This window comes from Colobus angolensis, unplaced genomic scaffold (genome assembly GCF_000951035.1).
Source record: "Colobus angolensis palliatus isolate OR3802 unplaced genomic scaffold, Cang.pa_1.0 Scaffold222, whole genome shotgun sequence".
NCBI lineage: Eukaryota > Metazoa > Chordata > Mammalia > Primates > Cercopithecidae > Colobus > Colobus angolensis.
In genome coordinates this window covers 118,401-133,944 of record NW_012115400.1, presented here as the reverse complement: position 1 = coordinate 133,944, position 15,544 = coordinate 118,401, and the positions used below count along the sequence as shown (strand labels likewise).

The window sequence follows — 15,544 nt, the reverse complement described above, 5'->3', positions numbered from 1 at the left end:
GTCTTACTCTGTCACCCAGGCTGGAGTGCAGTGGCGCGATCTCAGCTCACTGCAACCTCTGCCTCCCGGGTACAAGCGATTCTCCTACCTTAGCCTCACAAGTAGCTGGGATTATGGGCATACACCACCACGCCCAGCTAATATTTGTATTTTTTAGTAGAGACGGGGTTTCACCATGTTGGCCAGTCTGGTCCTGAACTCCTGATCTCAAGTGATCTGCCCACCTTAGCCTCCCATAGTGTTGAGATTACAGGTGTGAGCCACCGTGCCCGACTGCATTTGGCATTTTCATAGATTTTTTATGGTTTGGTTTCATACCTGTGATCCTCAAACTTTTCAATCTCCTGGCCATTTTAGCAGGAAAAGAGGCTGTAGTTTGTAAACTCCACGTGCTACTGTTTTTCAGCAAAACCCTAAACCTAGTTGTAGTTTCTACCTAAAAAATGCATTTTTTTTTTTTTTTGAGACGGAGTCTTGCTTTGTCACCCAGGCTAGAGTGTGCAGTGATGTGATCTCAGCTCACTGCGACCTCCACCTCCTGGATTCAAACGATTCTCCTGCCTCAGCCTCCTGAGTAGCTGGGATTACAGGCACCCGCAACCATGCCCAACTAATTTTTGTAGTTTTAGTATAGACGGGGTTTCACCATCTTGGCCAGGCTGGTCTTGAACTCCTGACCTCATGATCCACCCGCCTCAGCTGCCCAAAGTGCTGGGATTACAGGTAGGAGCCACCAGTGCTCTGCCTAAAAGATGCATTATTATGACTATATGTTTCTGTTGACTTTGGAAATTTTTGCTCTTTAGTACATATATATTTTCTGCAACAGAAAATACAGTTTTATTTGATCAAAGCCATCAGACAATTTCTTATATTCATTCAAAAACTGGATTGTACTTTGAAGACCACTATTTTATTTTATTTTTAAATTTAATTTAATTTTTTTTTAAAACAGAGTCTCACTCTGTTGCCCAGGCTGGAGCGCAGTGGTGCAATCTCGGCTCACCGCAACCTCCTCCTCTTCGGTTCAAGCAATTCTCATTCCTCAGCCTCCCGAGTAACTGGGATTACAGGTGCCCGCTACCATGCCCGGCTAATTTTTGTATTTTTAGTAGAGATGGGTTTCACCACGTTGGCCAGTCTCCACCTGCCTCAGCCTCCCAAAGTGCTGGGATCATAGGCGTGAGCCACTGCGCCCGGCCATGAAGACCACTATTTTATATGCATCCAAGTTTTCATATTCCTACTAAGATATTTTCATCAAAGTAATCCTGAAAGATTATTGTCTTTTAATTAACACAAATTATACTGTGTTGGGTGGGATTTTTATTTTTATTTTATTTTATTTTTTGAGACAGAGTCTCACTCTGTTACCCAGGCTGGAGTGCAGTGGCAAGATCTTGGCTCATTGCAAGCTCTGCCTCCCGGGTTCACGCCATTCTCCTGCCTCAGCCTCCCGAGTAGCTGGGACTACAGGCGCCCACCACTATGCCCGGCTAATGTTTTGTATTTTTAGTAGGGACGGGGTTTCACCATGTTAGCCAGGATGGTCTCAATCTCCTGACCTCGTGATCCGCCCGCCTTGGCCTCCCAAAGTGCTGGGATTACAGGCGTGAGCCACTGTGCCCAGCCTTGGGTGGGATTTTTAAGATTTATATTCTAAGATTGAGTTTCAGTGACACCGAGGCTCTGTAAGTGGGCTGAGTTCCTCTCTCTGGGGTTGACTTGCAGTGACAGTAAATGGAGGTTTAATGTCTTAGTGTCCTCTTGTGTACTTTGAATAGATCCGTAGGTTTGTAAGTAGTCCCTTGTTACAAAGCAGTATTCTATATCAAACCTAATTGGTGAGAATTTATGAATCATGTTACTGTCCTATGCAACTATTAAAATACAGTAAATTTGCCGGGTGCAGTGGCTCACACCTGTAATCCAAGCACTTTGGGAGGCCGAGGCAGGTGGATCACCTGAGGTCAGGAGGTTAAGACCAGCCAGCCTGGCCAACATGGTGAAATCCCGTCTCTACTAAAAATACAAAAATTAGCCAGGCATGATGGCAGGTACCTGTAATCTCAGCTGCTGAGGAGGCTGAGGCAGGAGAATTCCTTGAACCCAGGAGGCGGAGGTTGCAGAGAGCCGAGACTGCGCCATTGCACTCCAGCCTGGGCGACAAGAGCGAAATTCTGTCTCAAAAAAATAAAAATAAAAATAAATAAAATATAGTAAGTTTGTTATGAGATTATTATTATCATGTGGTTATCTACATTTGCCCCTTCCATAAGGAGCAAAGTAATTCTTCTTCCCAGCCAGTTGAAATTAATGGGCACGTATTTCTTAAATGCCTGTTATATGTGTAATACAGAGGCAACATTATTCTATAAGGTTTCTTAAAGAGAAAATCGCATTGAGCTATCATTATTCAGAAATACAATTAAAGGCTGGGCATGGTGGCTCATGCCTGTAATCCCCGCACTTTGGGAGGCCAAGGCAGGCAGATCACCTGAGGTTAGGAGTTCAAGACCAACCTGGCCACATGGCGAAACCCCGTCTCTACTAAAAAGACAAAAATTAGCTGGGTGTGGTGATGCACGCCTGTAGTCCCAGCTACTCGTGAGGCTGAGGCAGGAGAATCACTTGAACTTGGGAGGCGGAAGTTGCAGTGAGCCATCACGCAACTGCGCTCCAGCCTGGGGGCAACAGAGCAGGATTCGATCTCGGAAAAAAAAAAAAAAAAAGAAAGAAAGAAAGAAACACAACTGAAAATGAGTTTTGCACTTTCTTTCCAGATATGTTGGGAAAACGGATTCCATAACCATTAGCGTGTGGAACCACAAGAAAATTCACAAGAAACAGGGAGCTGGCTTCCTGGGCTGTGTGCGGCTGCTTTCCAACGCCATCAGCAGATTAAAAGATACTGGATGTAAGAACCTAACGCTTTCCTGCCTTTTAATGCAACCGAAGAAATCTTAGGAGGCATCGTTTTCTGTTTCGATTGCTGAATACTGAATTCCTGCCTTCCTCCCTAGTTCACATTCCTTGGGTTAAGTTTTGAATTGTTTGTTTACAGACCAGCGTTTGGATCTATGCAAACTAAACCCCTCAGATACTGATGCAGTTCGTGGCCAGATAGTGGGTAAGAACTTTCTTGTCTGTGTAAAGAGATGCTTTTCTAGAACTTACATTCAACCCTTCGTCGCCGAGAACTCACATACAGGCACTGACGATGCCGACGGGCCTCAGAGGCCAGACCACATACGGGGCCTTCTCTTCAGTACTAGGAAGTTTTATTATTTTATCTAATTCCCTTCTCCTGGCTTTTTTTTTTTCCTTCTGTTTTTTCTTTTTTTTTGGGGATGGAGTGCAGTGGTGAGATCTCGGCTCACTGCAACCTCCGCCTCCTGGGTTCAAGCGATTCTCCTGCCTCAGCCTCCCGAGTACTTGGGACCACAAGTGTGAGCCACCACGCCTGGCTAATTTTTGTATTTTTAGTAGAGATGGAGTTTCACCATGTTGGCCAGGCTGGTCTCAATCTCCTGACCTCATGTGATCTGCCCGCCTCGGCCTCCCAAAGTGCTGGGCTTACAGATGTGAACCACTGCGCCCGGCCCCCTTCTCCTGGCTTTTAAAGTTGAGTTAAAATGACTCGGGTACAGAAAGATTTAGGGTTAGAATTTTAAATGTAATTTTAATCATCACGTTTATGGACACTACATTTGTGACTGCATTATCCAAGGGTAGACAATAAGAATGGTGGCCGCACATACAGGAGTTGGGAAATAGTTGCTTCTGGAAGCCCCATCATATACGTAAAAAGCAAAGAGTTGTGAAGAATTCCATGTAATATAATCTCTACAGCCAGGGGATGGCATTATTTAGAATGAAAAATTAAAGTGTGCTAACGTTACAGAGTTTGGCTAGAGGCAGTCTGTTGGAAGTGATTTCGCTGTTAAACAGCTCACCCTATTATCCACCCATTTGTGTTAGTAGTATTTTAGGGTAACTGAGATACTGACCTGTAAGCACTGCTGCAGGGAATCAAAACGGTCTCTCTGCAGCACACTGGAGTGATTATAACTCCAAATCTTGTAGGTATTGTCCTGTGTAGACCTGACTCAAGATAAAGGAATAGTGCAGGCATACACCCTGAAATCCACCATCATGAAAAAGTTCTCACTGAATGCTTCCCTGTGTGTAATTTCTTTTTTTTTTTCTTTGTGGAGGGATGTGCCAGGGAGAAAAACGAGTAACTGAAAACAACTTTCTAAAAGTCTTGTTCATAGTAAAGATAGAGAATAAATATTTAGATTCACTTAGACTTTGCAGATGCTAAATGTACTCTCTGTGTCTTGATTCATTTATTTTTTTGAGACTGAATCTTGCTCCGTCGCCCAGGCTGGAGTGCGGTGGCGCGATCTCAGCTCACTGCAAGCTCCGCCTCCCGGGTTTAAGCGATTCTCCTGCCTCAGCCTCCCGAGTAGCTGGGGTTACAGCTGCCCGCCACCACGCCTGGGTGATTTTTTGTGTTTTTAGTAGAGATGGAGTTTTGCCATGTTGGCCAGGCTGGTCTGGAACTCCTGGTCTCAGGTGATCCACCCGCCTTAGTCTCTCAATGTGCTGGTGTTACAGATGTGAGCCACCGTGCCTGGCCTCTCTGTGTCTTCATTAAACTTAAGTCAGAATGTTCTTAAGAAATAAAAACCGGGCTCAGTGGCACATGCCTGTAGTCTAGCTACTCTGAGGCTGAGGCAGGAGGATCGCTTGAGCCCAGGAGTTTGAGGCCAGCCTGGGCAACACAGTGAGACTTAATCCCCCCGCAAAAAACTTCTTTATTTTTTTTTAATTTTCAATTTTTTTTGGAGACAGAGTCTCGCTCTGTCACCCCTGCTGCAGTTTGGTGGTGTGATCTTAGCTCACTGTAAGGATCTCCACCTCCTGGGTTCAAGCAATTCTCCTGCCTCAGCCTCCCAAGTAGCTGGGACTACAAGTGTGCGCCACCACGCCCAGCTAATTTTTGTATTTTTAGTAGAGATGGGATTTTGCCACGTTGCCCAGGCTGGTCTCAAACTCCTGAGCTCAGGCGATCCACCTGTCTCGGCCTCCCTAAGTGCTGGGATAACAGGCACGAGCCACTGTGCCCGGCCCAAAAAAAGTCTTCTTAAAAAATAAATCTTCTTAAAAATAACTTAGAGGGACTGAATATTGCATTGTTATTTTTATGGAGACCAGAAGAAACATAGCACCGTTTTCTACACCACATTTACAAGGAATGTTCCAAGTAGCACGCGGCTACCAGAGTAAAATGCTTCGTGTTCAAAAGCATAGGAATATATGTGTGTATGCACACACATATGCCTCGTTTTTATGATATTGTACATAAATGCTAAATGAGCAGTGACTCACTGTGTTATAATTATGTAAACCCCGCTGGGTTTTAACACAAGTCGTTCTTTTCTCTTTTAGTCAGTTTACAGACACGAGACAGAATAGGAACCGGCGGCTCGGTGGTGGACTGCAGGGGACTGTTAGAAAATGAAGGGTACGTATGACCACAGCGAGAGGCGGGCCGAGTTCTCTGCTGCCTTAACCTCTCGGCCTATAGGAAAGTGCCCTTCCCTCCTTAAGTCACTCTGCAGAATGCTTGAGATGCATACAGGATGTTGGGATAAAACTGTGAACTAGTTTACTTGTCTATAAAGGAAGCTGTAAAAACAACTGGGGTTGGCCGGGCGCGGTGGCTCACGCCTGTAATCCCAGCAGTTTGGGAGGCTGAGGCGGGTGGATCACGAGGTCAGGAGATCAAGACCATCCTGGCTAACATGGTGAAATCCCATCTCTACTAAAAATACAAAAAATTAGCCAGGCGTGGTGGCGGGAGCCTATAGTTCCAGCCTACTCGGGAGGCTGAGGCAGGAGAATTGCTTGAACCTGGGAGGAGGAGGTTGCAGTGAGCAGAGATTGCGCCACTGCACTGCAGCCTGGGTGACAGAGTGAGACTCTGTCTCAAAAACAAAAAAACCAAAAAACAACAACAATTCAGGTTGTGCCTGAAAGACTCAGAATCCAATGAAAGAGGCTCCCATGGGCCAAAGATGGGTGAGTTTGAGCATCAGTAAGAATTATAACTGCCTGTAATCCCAGCACTTTGGGAGGCCAAGGTAGCCGGAGGCTTTGGTCTCGAGTTTGAGACCAGCCAGGGCAACATAGTGAGACTTTGTCTCTACCAAAAAATAAAAAATAAGAAATTAGCTGGACATGGTGGCATGCACCTATAGTCCCAGCTGCTAGGGAAGCTGAGGCGGGAGGATTGCTTTGAGTCCAGGAGTTTGCAGTTGCAGGGAACCCTGATGACACCACTGCCCTCCACCTTGGGCGACACAGCAAGACCCTGGCTCAAAGAAAAGAAAAGAATTATAACTGTCATGAATTTGGAACATATCAAATGTATTAAAAATCCTTGGGTTCATAATGACAGGGGAAAGAACTCAACACACTAAAAAATAAAACAAACTGCCGAACTTTCTGTCATTGGTCACTGTCACAATTTTGCAGTCCCCCATGAATTAATGGACCTGGCCAACAAGCAATAATTGCTAAGAACATCACAGAAGAGAGATGATCCAACATGAACACACCTCTTGGAAATACAGGGGACCAGGAGTGTGTCTCACGGCCCCACGGGAATGTAATCAACAAACATCCAGAAAGGGGCCCTCTGTAGGACAGACAACCCACTGTCTTCAACAGATAGACTGCGAGGAAAGCAAAGACAGGAGGGAAGCAGAACTGTCAACAATTCCTATTAAAACAAACTTGAGACATAGCTACACATGCAAGGTGTGGACTTTGGATCCTGATTTATGAGACAGTTGGAGAACTCTGAACACTGGCATTTGATTTTTTAAAAAATTAAGGAACATTTTTTAGTCGTGATAATGGAAAAAGTCCTTGTCTTTTAGAGGGACAGTATAGATCCTTTTAGAGGCTGAAATATTTAAGGATGAAGTCATAAAACGTTGGGGTTGGTGGGGAGGGATTGGAAGAGTGGACATTGGATGATGGTTAGCTGGGAGGGGGGGACACGGGGGGTTCATTGTACTGGTCTTTCATTTTTTGTACATATTTGAAATTTTTCAATCCAAGATTTTAAAAAAGTATTTGCTTCTAAGGGGCAGCAGCCTATTAAGGTAAATTGTCTTCAGAATTGCTCAGGGGGTAAAGATTGATGTTTAAAAAGTACCTAAAGGGTGGCTCAAGCCTGTAATCCCAGCACTTTGGGAGGCCGAGATGGGCAGATCACGAGGTCAGGAGATGGAGACCATCCTGGCTAACATGGTGAAACCCCGTCTCTACTAAAAAATACAAAAAAAAAACTAGCCAGGCGAGGTGGCGGGCGCCTGTAGTCCCAGCTACTTCGGAGGCTGAGGCAGGAGAATGGCGTGAACCCGGGAGGTGGAGCTTGCAGTGAGCCGAGATTGCACCACTGCACTCCAGCCTGGGCGACAGAGCGAGACTCCGTCTAAAAAAAAAAAAAAAAAAAAGTACCTAAAGGTATTTTGATATTTTATGTAACCAGGAGTTTCATTATAGAGTAAAATAACAAGGAAAATGGAGTAAAATGATTTTATTTTATTTTATTTTCAAGATGGAGTCTTGCTCTGTCACCCAGACTGGAGTACAATGGCGCAATCTCGGCTCACTGCAACCTCCTGGGTTCAAGCAATTCTCGTGCCTCAGCCTCCCAAGTAGCTGGGACCACGGGCATGTGCCACCACGCCCAGCTAATTTTTGTATTTTTAGTAGAGATGGGGTTTCACCATGTTGGTCAGGCTGGTCTTGAACTCCTGACCTCAAGTGATCTGCCCACCTCGGCCTCCTGAAGTTGGGATTACAGGCGTGAGCCACCGCACCCGGCCTGGATGTGATTTTAAATCAAGAAAAATGAGATCTCATTTCACGAACTCCTCATAGTCTAAGTCTGGTTTCTTCTAATCATTCCAGTCTACCCTACGGTGAAACTGTACAGTTGGCCTTGGGGACACTCCGGCCACCTGTTCCTCTTAGAAGAATCTGTCTTTCTGTTTGAGTGGCACAGGGTGAATTTTACAAAACTAGGCCCTTGGAACACTGGATATTGTTAAAGGAAAGCAAATGAATGTATGTGACGGTGTCCCCAGGACACTAGCCCTAAGGCGCTGGTCTTGTGACTCCTCCCTGGTGACACCATGCCTGCCTGCTCTGTCCCTTTCAGATCGGTGTATGAAGACTCAGGGCCTGGGAGGCCGCTCAGCTGCTTCATGGAGGAACCAGCCCCTTACACAGATAGCACCGGTGCTGCTGCCGGAGGAGGGAACTGCAGGTTTGTGGAGTCCCCAAGTCAAGATCAAAGACTTCAGGCACAGCGGCTTCGAAATCCTGATGTGCGAGGTCCACTACAGACGCCCCAGAACCGACCACATGGCCACCAGTCCCCGGAACTGCCTGAAGGCTACGGTGAGAGAATGTACCCTGCTGTGGCCAGTGCCATCTGCCCTGTTTCCACGAGCTTGACTTTTTTTTTTTTTTTTTGAGACAAGGTCTTGCTCTGTCACCCATGCTGGAGTGCAGTGGCATGATCATGGCTTACGGCAGCCTTGACCTCCCTAGCTCACGTGATCCTCCTGAGTAGCTGGGATTACAGGCACACGCCATCATGCCTGGCTAATTTTTGTATTTTTTATAGAGAATGGGTCTCGCTGTGTTGCCCAGGCTGGTCTCAAACTCCTGGGCTCAAGTGATCCGCTTGCCTCAGCCGCCCAAGTGCTGGGATTACAGACGTGAGCCACCGCGCCCGGCCTTTAACCCTTTTTGAGTAACCTGTTTGTGCCGTAAGTGCAGATGTTTGCATGGCTATGCCATTTGATAATTGTGGCAATGTAAAGACAACTGGAAGAAAATGGTGCTAAATCTAGCTAAGCGTGAATTTTCAGCAATTGCTCCACATCTCCCAGTCTAGAAATCAAGTGAAAATCTTAGGCAAACGAAGACCAGAGCCAACCAAGATAACATGTAGGCTAGATGAGGGTGTCTGTAGTGCTCTGGAAAGGAGAGCATGGGGCAAGACGGAGAAGAGGGGATTATCTGGCCACCTCAGAAGAACTGGGAGAAGACGGGGAGTGTTAGCTAGATGTAGATAATACCAGAAGGGAGGGCATCGAGGGTTGGTTACAGACTCTCCCTGGAACTGAAGTTGTCTAATTTGGATCCCTGATTTCTTGTGTAGAACAAAGAACAACAGTCCAGGGCCAGGTTTACTTTTTGCACACACAGACCGGAGTTAGCACGTGGCACGACCCCAGGATACCAAGGTAAGCCTCCTGAAACGCACACCCTCCCAGCTGTCTTTCCAGCGGTTGACTTGAAAAGCCAGTACCCTCTCCCAGATGTGTTGCTCTTGTTTTAAACTAAATATATTGATGAATGAGATGATATTGATGTCTGGGATTTCCTTCAGATAAGCTGGGGTGGGGGGAGTGGCCAGGGGTACGTTTGAAAGAAGGTTGACCAGGAGTCATTGTTGACCTTTGAAACAAGGTTGACCGTGATCATTGCTGAAGTTGGTTACACAGCGATTCCTTATGATCGCTCATTTTTTATATGCTTAAAATTTTCTATCCTAAGTCAAGGAAATATAAAGACTCTGTTACCCTCTCTGTCTTCTACTTTACTGTCCCCATTGCCTCAGTCCCTTGGGGACCATTCCTGGGGGAGATGAAGCTTTTCTATACGAATTCCTTCTGCAAGGCCATACATCTGAGCCCAGGTTAGAGAGACCCCCCCCACCCCATAACAGAGTTAAGTTTCTTTTTTTCTTTTCTTTGCTTTTTATTTCCTTTTGGAATAGCATTACTACCTAATATGATTTTTGGTAATACTTAGTTCCTTTTTATTCATAATTTGTTTCATCTGAGAATAAACTTCCTGTCTTTGATTTTCCAGATCTATGTTTAATTTATGACTCAGTACCTATAATGAGACTGGAAATATATTACCTGCAAACGAATGCGGTGTCTCTTTTGTACCCCGTTAGAAATGACAGGCTTTTGTGTTAATTAGAAACACATCTTGGTTGGTAAAGCTGTGCTCCCTTCTGACTGTAGATGGTGTTGAAATTATTAATCAGGAGAATAATTAATCATTCTTAGCGTGGAAAATACTTGTTGAACAAAAACCCCATTTGAAAATGAGAATGGCTTGTCCTGCAACTGTTTAGAATTGCAAGTTTCTGAATGCATGTTCCTGTATTCTCCCTTAGTCCTGAAAAGCTTGGTGCTGTCTGGGAACTTTCCAGTGAAGAAACCCTTCTGGCCTGGAGCGTTTAATGACACCTGTGAATTCAGTTAGTTTTCTGACAGCACTAAGATACTTCCTGCTATTTGGGCCTTCTTTCGTATAAGAAATGATATTCTGTGGGGAGCCCCTGTTCCTTATCATGGTTATAAGCTCTCAAACTTCCTATTTTTTTTTTTTTTTTTTTGAGATGGAATTTTGCTCTTGTCACCCAGGCTGGAGTGCAATGGTGTGATCTGGGCTCACTGCAACCTCCACCTCCCGGGTTCAAACGATTCTCCTGCCTCAGCTTCCCAAGTACTGGGATTACAGGCACCCGCCACCACACCCAACTAATTTTTGTATTATTAGTAGAGACGGGGTTTCATCATGTTGGCCAGGATGGTCTTGAACTCCTGACCTCAGGTGATCTGCCCGCCTCCCAGAGTGCTGGGATTACAGGTGTGAGCCACCGCACCCAGCCTGAAAGTTTGGTTTTTAATCTCTTGGATGTTGCTGCTGTTTGCAACAGAGGGGCCTGGACTGAGTGGAGGTTTGGTGTAAGTAGCACCACGAAGGTCCATCTTAGCAGAGCTGGGACACAGACACCTTGATAAGGAACCTCTGTGGCTTCTGTTGCTGACTTCTGGCCTCATTCCTCTGTACTCAGTTGGATAAATCTCTCTGTATCTTCCATTTTGGTAGAGACCTTAACAGTGTGAACTGTGATGAACTTGGACCACTGCCGCCAGGCTGGGAAGTCAGAAGTACAGTTTCTGGGAGGATATATTTTGTAGATCATAATAACCGAACAACCCAGTTTACAGACCCAAGGTTACACCACATCATGAAGTAAGACTTTAAAAATAGTTTTTGCTGATCTCTTTTATTGATAATTGAATGCTTTCTTGGACTGATTTGTGTGAATGTATTGACTGCCTTGCCGGTTGGGTAATAAGCGTGGTCAAAATGATGTTAGATATCTGGTGGATAACTGCATATTTTAAACTCTTAAATTAGCTGTGAAGAGCACTGAAGCCCTAGATTGCTGCTACCCTTTTCTTACTTGCAGCCTAGATAAAATTTACTGAGATGGGGGTCTTAGGCAGCTTCATGAAGGAAGCTTCTGCAGGCAGTGCTCTCATGAAACATGCGGCCCTTAGGTTGAGAAGTAGAGATAGGCGATGTCCCCCCTAGTGCCTGCACGATGGGGAACTGGATACCTTGGAACTGGGAATTATCTTGGATCCCATAGTTAGTGTTCTAGGCCTGTTGTGTTCTCAGAGCCAAACATCCCATATAGCTCTTTTTTAAATTTTGAGACAGAGTCCCGCTCTGTCACCCAGGCTGGAGTGCAGTGGCTCGATCTCGGCTCACTGCAAGCTCCGTCTCCCTGGTTCAAGTGATTCTCCTGCCTCAGCCTACTGAGTAGCTGGGATCACAGGCGCCTGCCACCATACCTGGCTAATTTATTGTTTTTTTAGTAGAGATGGGATTTTGCCACGTTGGCCAAGCTGGTCCCAAATTCCTGACTTCGGGTGATCTGCCTGTCTTGGCCTCCCGAAGTGCTGGGATTACAGGCATGAGCCACTGCGCCCGCCCTCGACATAGCTCTTTTAACCGACAGCTCTGTGTCTCAGTGGCAAAACTTAAACCGGACAACTGCCACTTTGTCACCGTACTAATCCTACTGCTTTTATTTTACTGAAAGTTTGCTCTCAGTGAGCAGCTGTGGAAATCTCTTGGCGGTAAAAATGAGGGATGGTTTTCATTAGATTTCACTCGAGCGCTCTGTTGTGCCTATCATTAGATTTCATTTGAGCTCTACACTGTTATCTCCTTTAAAATTTTTTCCCATCATCTCCATTTCATTCTTACTGCCAAGGTGCATCTGATGGTACATTGGTCCGTCTCATGGGTGTGTAATAGATGCATAATAAATGACAACCATTTCCATTTTTATTTGTAGTAGTAATGTGCGAGATAAGTGGTTGCTTGGAATTGGGGTACCTCCCTTTTTTTTTTGAGACAGAGTCTGGCTCTGTCGCCCAGGCTGGAGGGCAGTGGCGCGATCTCGGCTCACTGCAACCTCCGCTTCCCGGGTTCAAGTGATTTTCCTGTCTCAGCCTCCTAAGTAACTGGGATTATAGGTGCCCACCACCACAACTGGCTAATTTTTTGTATTTTTAGTAGAGACCGGGTTTCACCATGTTGTCCAGGCTGGTCTCGAACTCCTGACCTCAGGTGATTCACCTGCCTCGGCCTCCCAAAGTGCTCGGATTACAGGCTTGAGCCACCACGCCCGGCCTGGGGTACCTCCTTTATTGTACTGTAGACTGTATATTTAGGCTAATGTGGCCATCAGCGACTTTTACACAGCTAGCTAGGTACATGGTTATGCCATCAGGGAAGCAAATTCTCCCTGAAGGTGCATGTAGCAAGCCCTCTCCACCGACCCTGTCGCGTACGTGGGTGCTTGCAGCTCCCCTGGCCAGGACTTCAGAGTGACTCTCTGCGTCTCTTCCCAAGTCACCAGTGCCAACTCAAGGAGCCCAGCCAGCCGCTGCCACTGCCCAGCGAGGGCTCTCTGGAGGACGAGGAGCTTCCTGCCCAGAGATACGAAAGAGATCTAGTCCAGAAGCTGAAAGTCCTCAGACACGAACTGTCGCTTCAGCAGCCCCAAGCTGGTCACTGCCGCATCGAAGTGTCCAGAGAAGAAATCTTTGAGGTAGAGAGTTCAGGGCCACTGCCCAGACCCTGTTCAGAAACAAATAAGGCAGCTCAGACAAAGGAATCTCAAATGCCTTTGTTTTAAAGGGCTGCTTTAAATGAACTGCTTTGTGGGTGATGTCTGCGTTTCAGGGAACCCTTCTTTCTCTTGGTATTTCAGGTATTGATTTTATTACTAAGGGAAGTGCAGAGTTTGTCAGGACCACAGCCTGTGTAGAGGGAGGGAACGGTATTTATTTCCTCTCGTGGTAAAAAGGGAGATAACTAAATAGTTTCACTTCTAGGTGAAAACCTAGAGATGTATATAGAAACTAGCACTAAAAAATACTGGGAACTGCCCTGTCTCCATGATGCGGGTTAAATATTCCTGCAATCTGCGCCTTCCCTAGAGCCAGGCAGTCTCCCTCCTCTCTTCTTGTACGAGATGTCATCTGAGGGCTGTCCTTCTCAGGGCAGCTCAGGGGCTGGGGGCCGTCCTGCTTCTCCTGTGGAAATTGGCGGGGAGCAGGTGGCTCCTGGGACAGGTTCTGTCCCTTACACGGCTTCCTGCAGGAGCAGGTCTCTAAACAGACCGGCCCTTTTCCCAAGAAAGCTGACCATTCGGGAAAATCTCCATGGCATGTGGCCCATTTCCTGCCCTCCTTTCTGGAGACACTGTCAGAAATGATCAAAGGAGACAGAGCACAGATTCCCCCTGGGTGACAGTGCTGAGGGAGCACAGCAGGGCGAGGGAGCTGAGCGCCTTCCCCACGGCCAGGGCTGGGCCTGGGTGTTGGATGGGCAGCTTGGCCGCAGTGCCCAGCCCTGCCTGCTGCATGTCTGCCCTTGTTGCAGGGTTAGAAAAGCGCTGAAGTACTGACTTCGCTACCAGATTGTTTCGTCTTTCCCTCTCAGGTTGCCAGAGTGTTTTTTTTTTTTTTTTTTTTTTTTGAGACGGAGTCTCGCTATATTGCCCGGGGTGGAGTGTGCGATCTCGGCTCACTGTAAGCTCCACCTCCCAGGTTCAAGCAATTCTCCTGCCTCAGCCTCCCGAGTAGCTGGGATTATAGGCGCCCGCCACCACACCTGGTTAATTTTTTGTATTTTTAGTAGAGACGGGGTTTCACCATGTTGGCCAGGCTGCTCTCGAACTCCTGACCTCAGGTAAGCTGCCCACCTCAGCCTCCCAAAGTGCTGGGATTACAGGTATGGGCCACCGCACCCGGCTGGGTTGCTGGAGTTTGAATTGTGTTAAATTTAAAGCATAAAAAAATTTTTAAGTACCTTGTTACTGAATCTACATCTACGGACATGTAGTGGCTTCTGCTTCAAGTGCTGAGTCTGAGGGAATAGCAGGCTGATCACATGGGTTCTGTGCTGTGCTTAAGCCACCTTATGTCTTACTTAAAAACTTAAAATCTTTTTGCTTTTTGACTCAGTGTGAAGTCAAATGTGATTTTTCACTTTAGATATAAAAACAGGCTCAGAACTCCCTTAGCATTCAGACTTTCTAACGTCTTGATTTTGGTTGCAATGCATAAGTTGTTTATAGTGTGCACTGAAATTAATCTATACAGAGAAAAACCAACCCTAGTGAGACTTGTCCTTCACTCCTTGGTGATTCACTGAAAACAGACATGTGTTTCCCTTAAGGTTAGTGTTTCCTGGCATTGTGTTTGTTTTGTTGTTGTCTCAGAGGGAGAAACTGAGAAAAAAGATGATGGAATATACTAGATGCCAAAGAAACATTCCGATTAGGAGCCAGATAAAACTTGAATTGGAATGGATGCGTATTCTTAACCAGGCGCCATTACCAATAACCGTTTATAACTTGAAGAGTAAGAAATGTTCTTCTCTCTGAAACTGTGATGTTGCTATTCAGGAGTCTTACCGCCAGATAATGAAGATGCGACCCAAAGACTTGAAGAAACGGCTAATGGTGAAATTCCGCGGGGAAGAAGGTTTGGATTACGGTGGCGTGGCCAGGTGAGTTGCTAATTCACCTTCTCTGCTGCGTGGATTTCCGTCTTTTCAGGAGAAGTCATTTGCCGTTCTCCAGTGCTCATCACCAAGCACTCCTGGGCAGGGCTGATGTCTCCCTGGAGCAGTCGGGCCAGCATGCGATGGCTGCAGCCACCCTGCTGAGAATAGGAATTCCTCGGAGCATGCTCGTGCCAGCCTCTTGCCATAACCTACCAGAATATCCGTGATCATCACCACTAATCGACTTCTTGTACTCCCTTCTTTTGAAACATAATTTCAGGACATGCTCCTGAAATTAACACAGGAGGTGGCCTTGCTCTCCTCCGTAGAGGATTTTCTGCAGGGAGCAGGGCAGGGACTGCATTTGTGCATGTAAACTGCACGTAAATCGCATTCGTGTCAAAAGAATTATGTAAAATGTTGAAATTGTGGTCAAAATAATTCAAGAAAATGTTATTTAAAAAAAACCAGAATAGAATGATGAAAAGCTGCTATTTCATGTCCTGCCTCTTTTCACCTTCGAGACAATTTTTCTTTTTTTTTTTTTTTT

The 15,544-nt window shown here is 46.1% G+C and overlaps 1 protein-coding gene across 1 annotated transcript in view; it reads left to right on the top strand.

Moving 5' to 3' along the window:
- Positions 1 to 15,544, top strand: part of SMURF1 (SMAD specific E3 ubiquitin protein ligase 1) — a 68,383-nt gene that overhangs the window by 34,782 nt on the left and 18,057 nt on the right. The window contains exons 5-13 of the mRNA XM_011943948.1: positions 2,784 to 2,917; positions 3,065 to 3,130; positions 5,458 to 5,533; positions 8,246 to 8,487; positions 9,257 to 9,341; positions 9,719 to 9,796; positions 11,008 to 11,154; positions 12,832 to 13,030; positions 14,894 to 14,997. Of these exons, the coding sequence (XP_011799338.1) occupies positions 2,784 to 2,917; positions 3,065 to 3,130; positions 5,458 to 5,533; positions 8,246 to 8,487; positions 9,257 to 9,341; positions 9,719 to 9,796; positions 11,008 to 11,154; positions 12,832 to 13,030; positions 14,894 to 14,997 (1,131 nt within the window). The remainder of the gene's footprint in view (positions 1 to 2,783; positions 2,918 to 3,064; positions 3,131 to 5,457; positions 5,534 to 8,245; positions 8,488 to 9,256; positions 9,342 to 9,718; positions 9,797 to 11,007; positions 11,155 to 12,831; positions 13,031 to 14,893; positions 14,998 to 15,544) is intronic.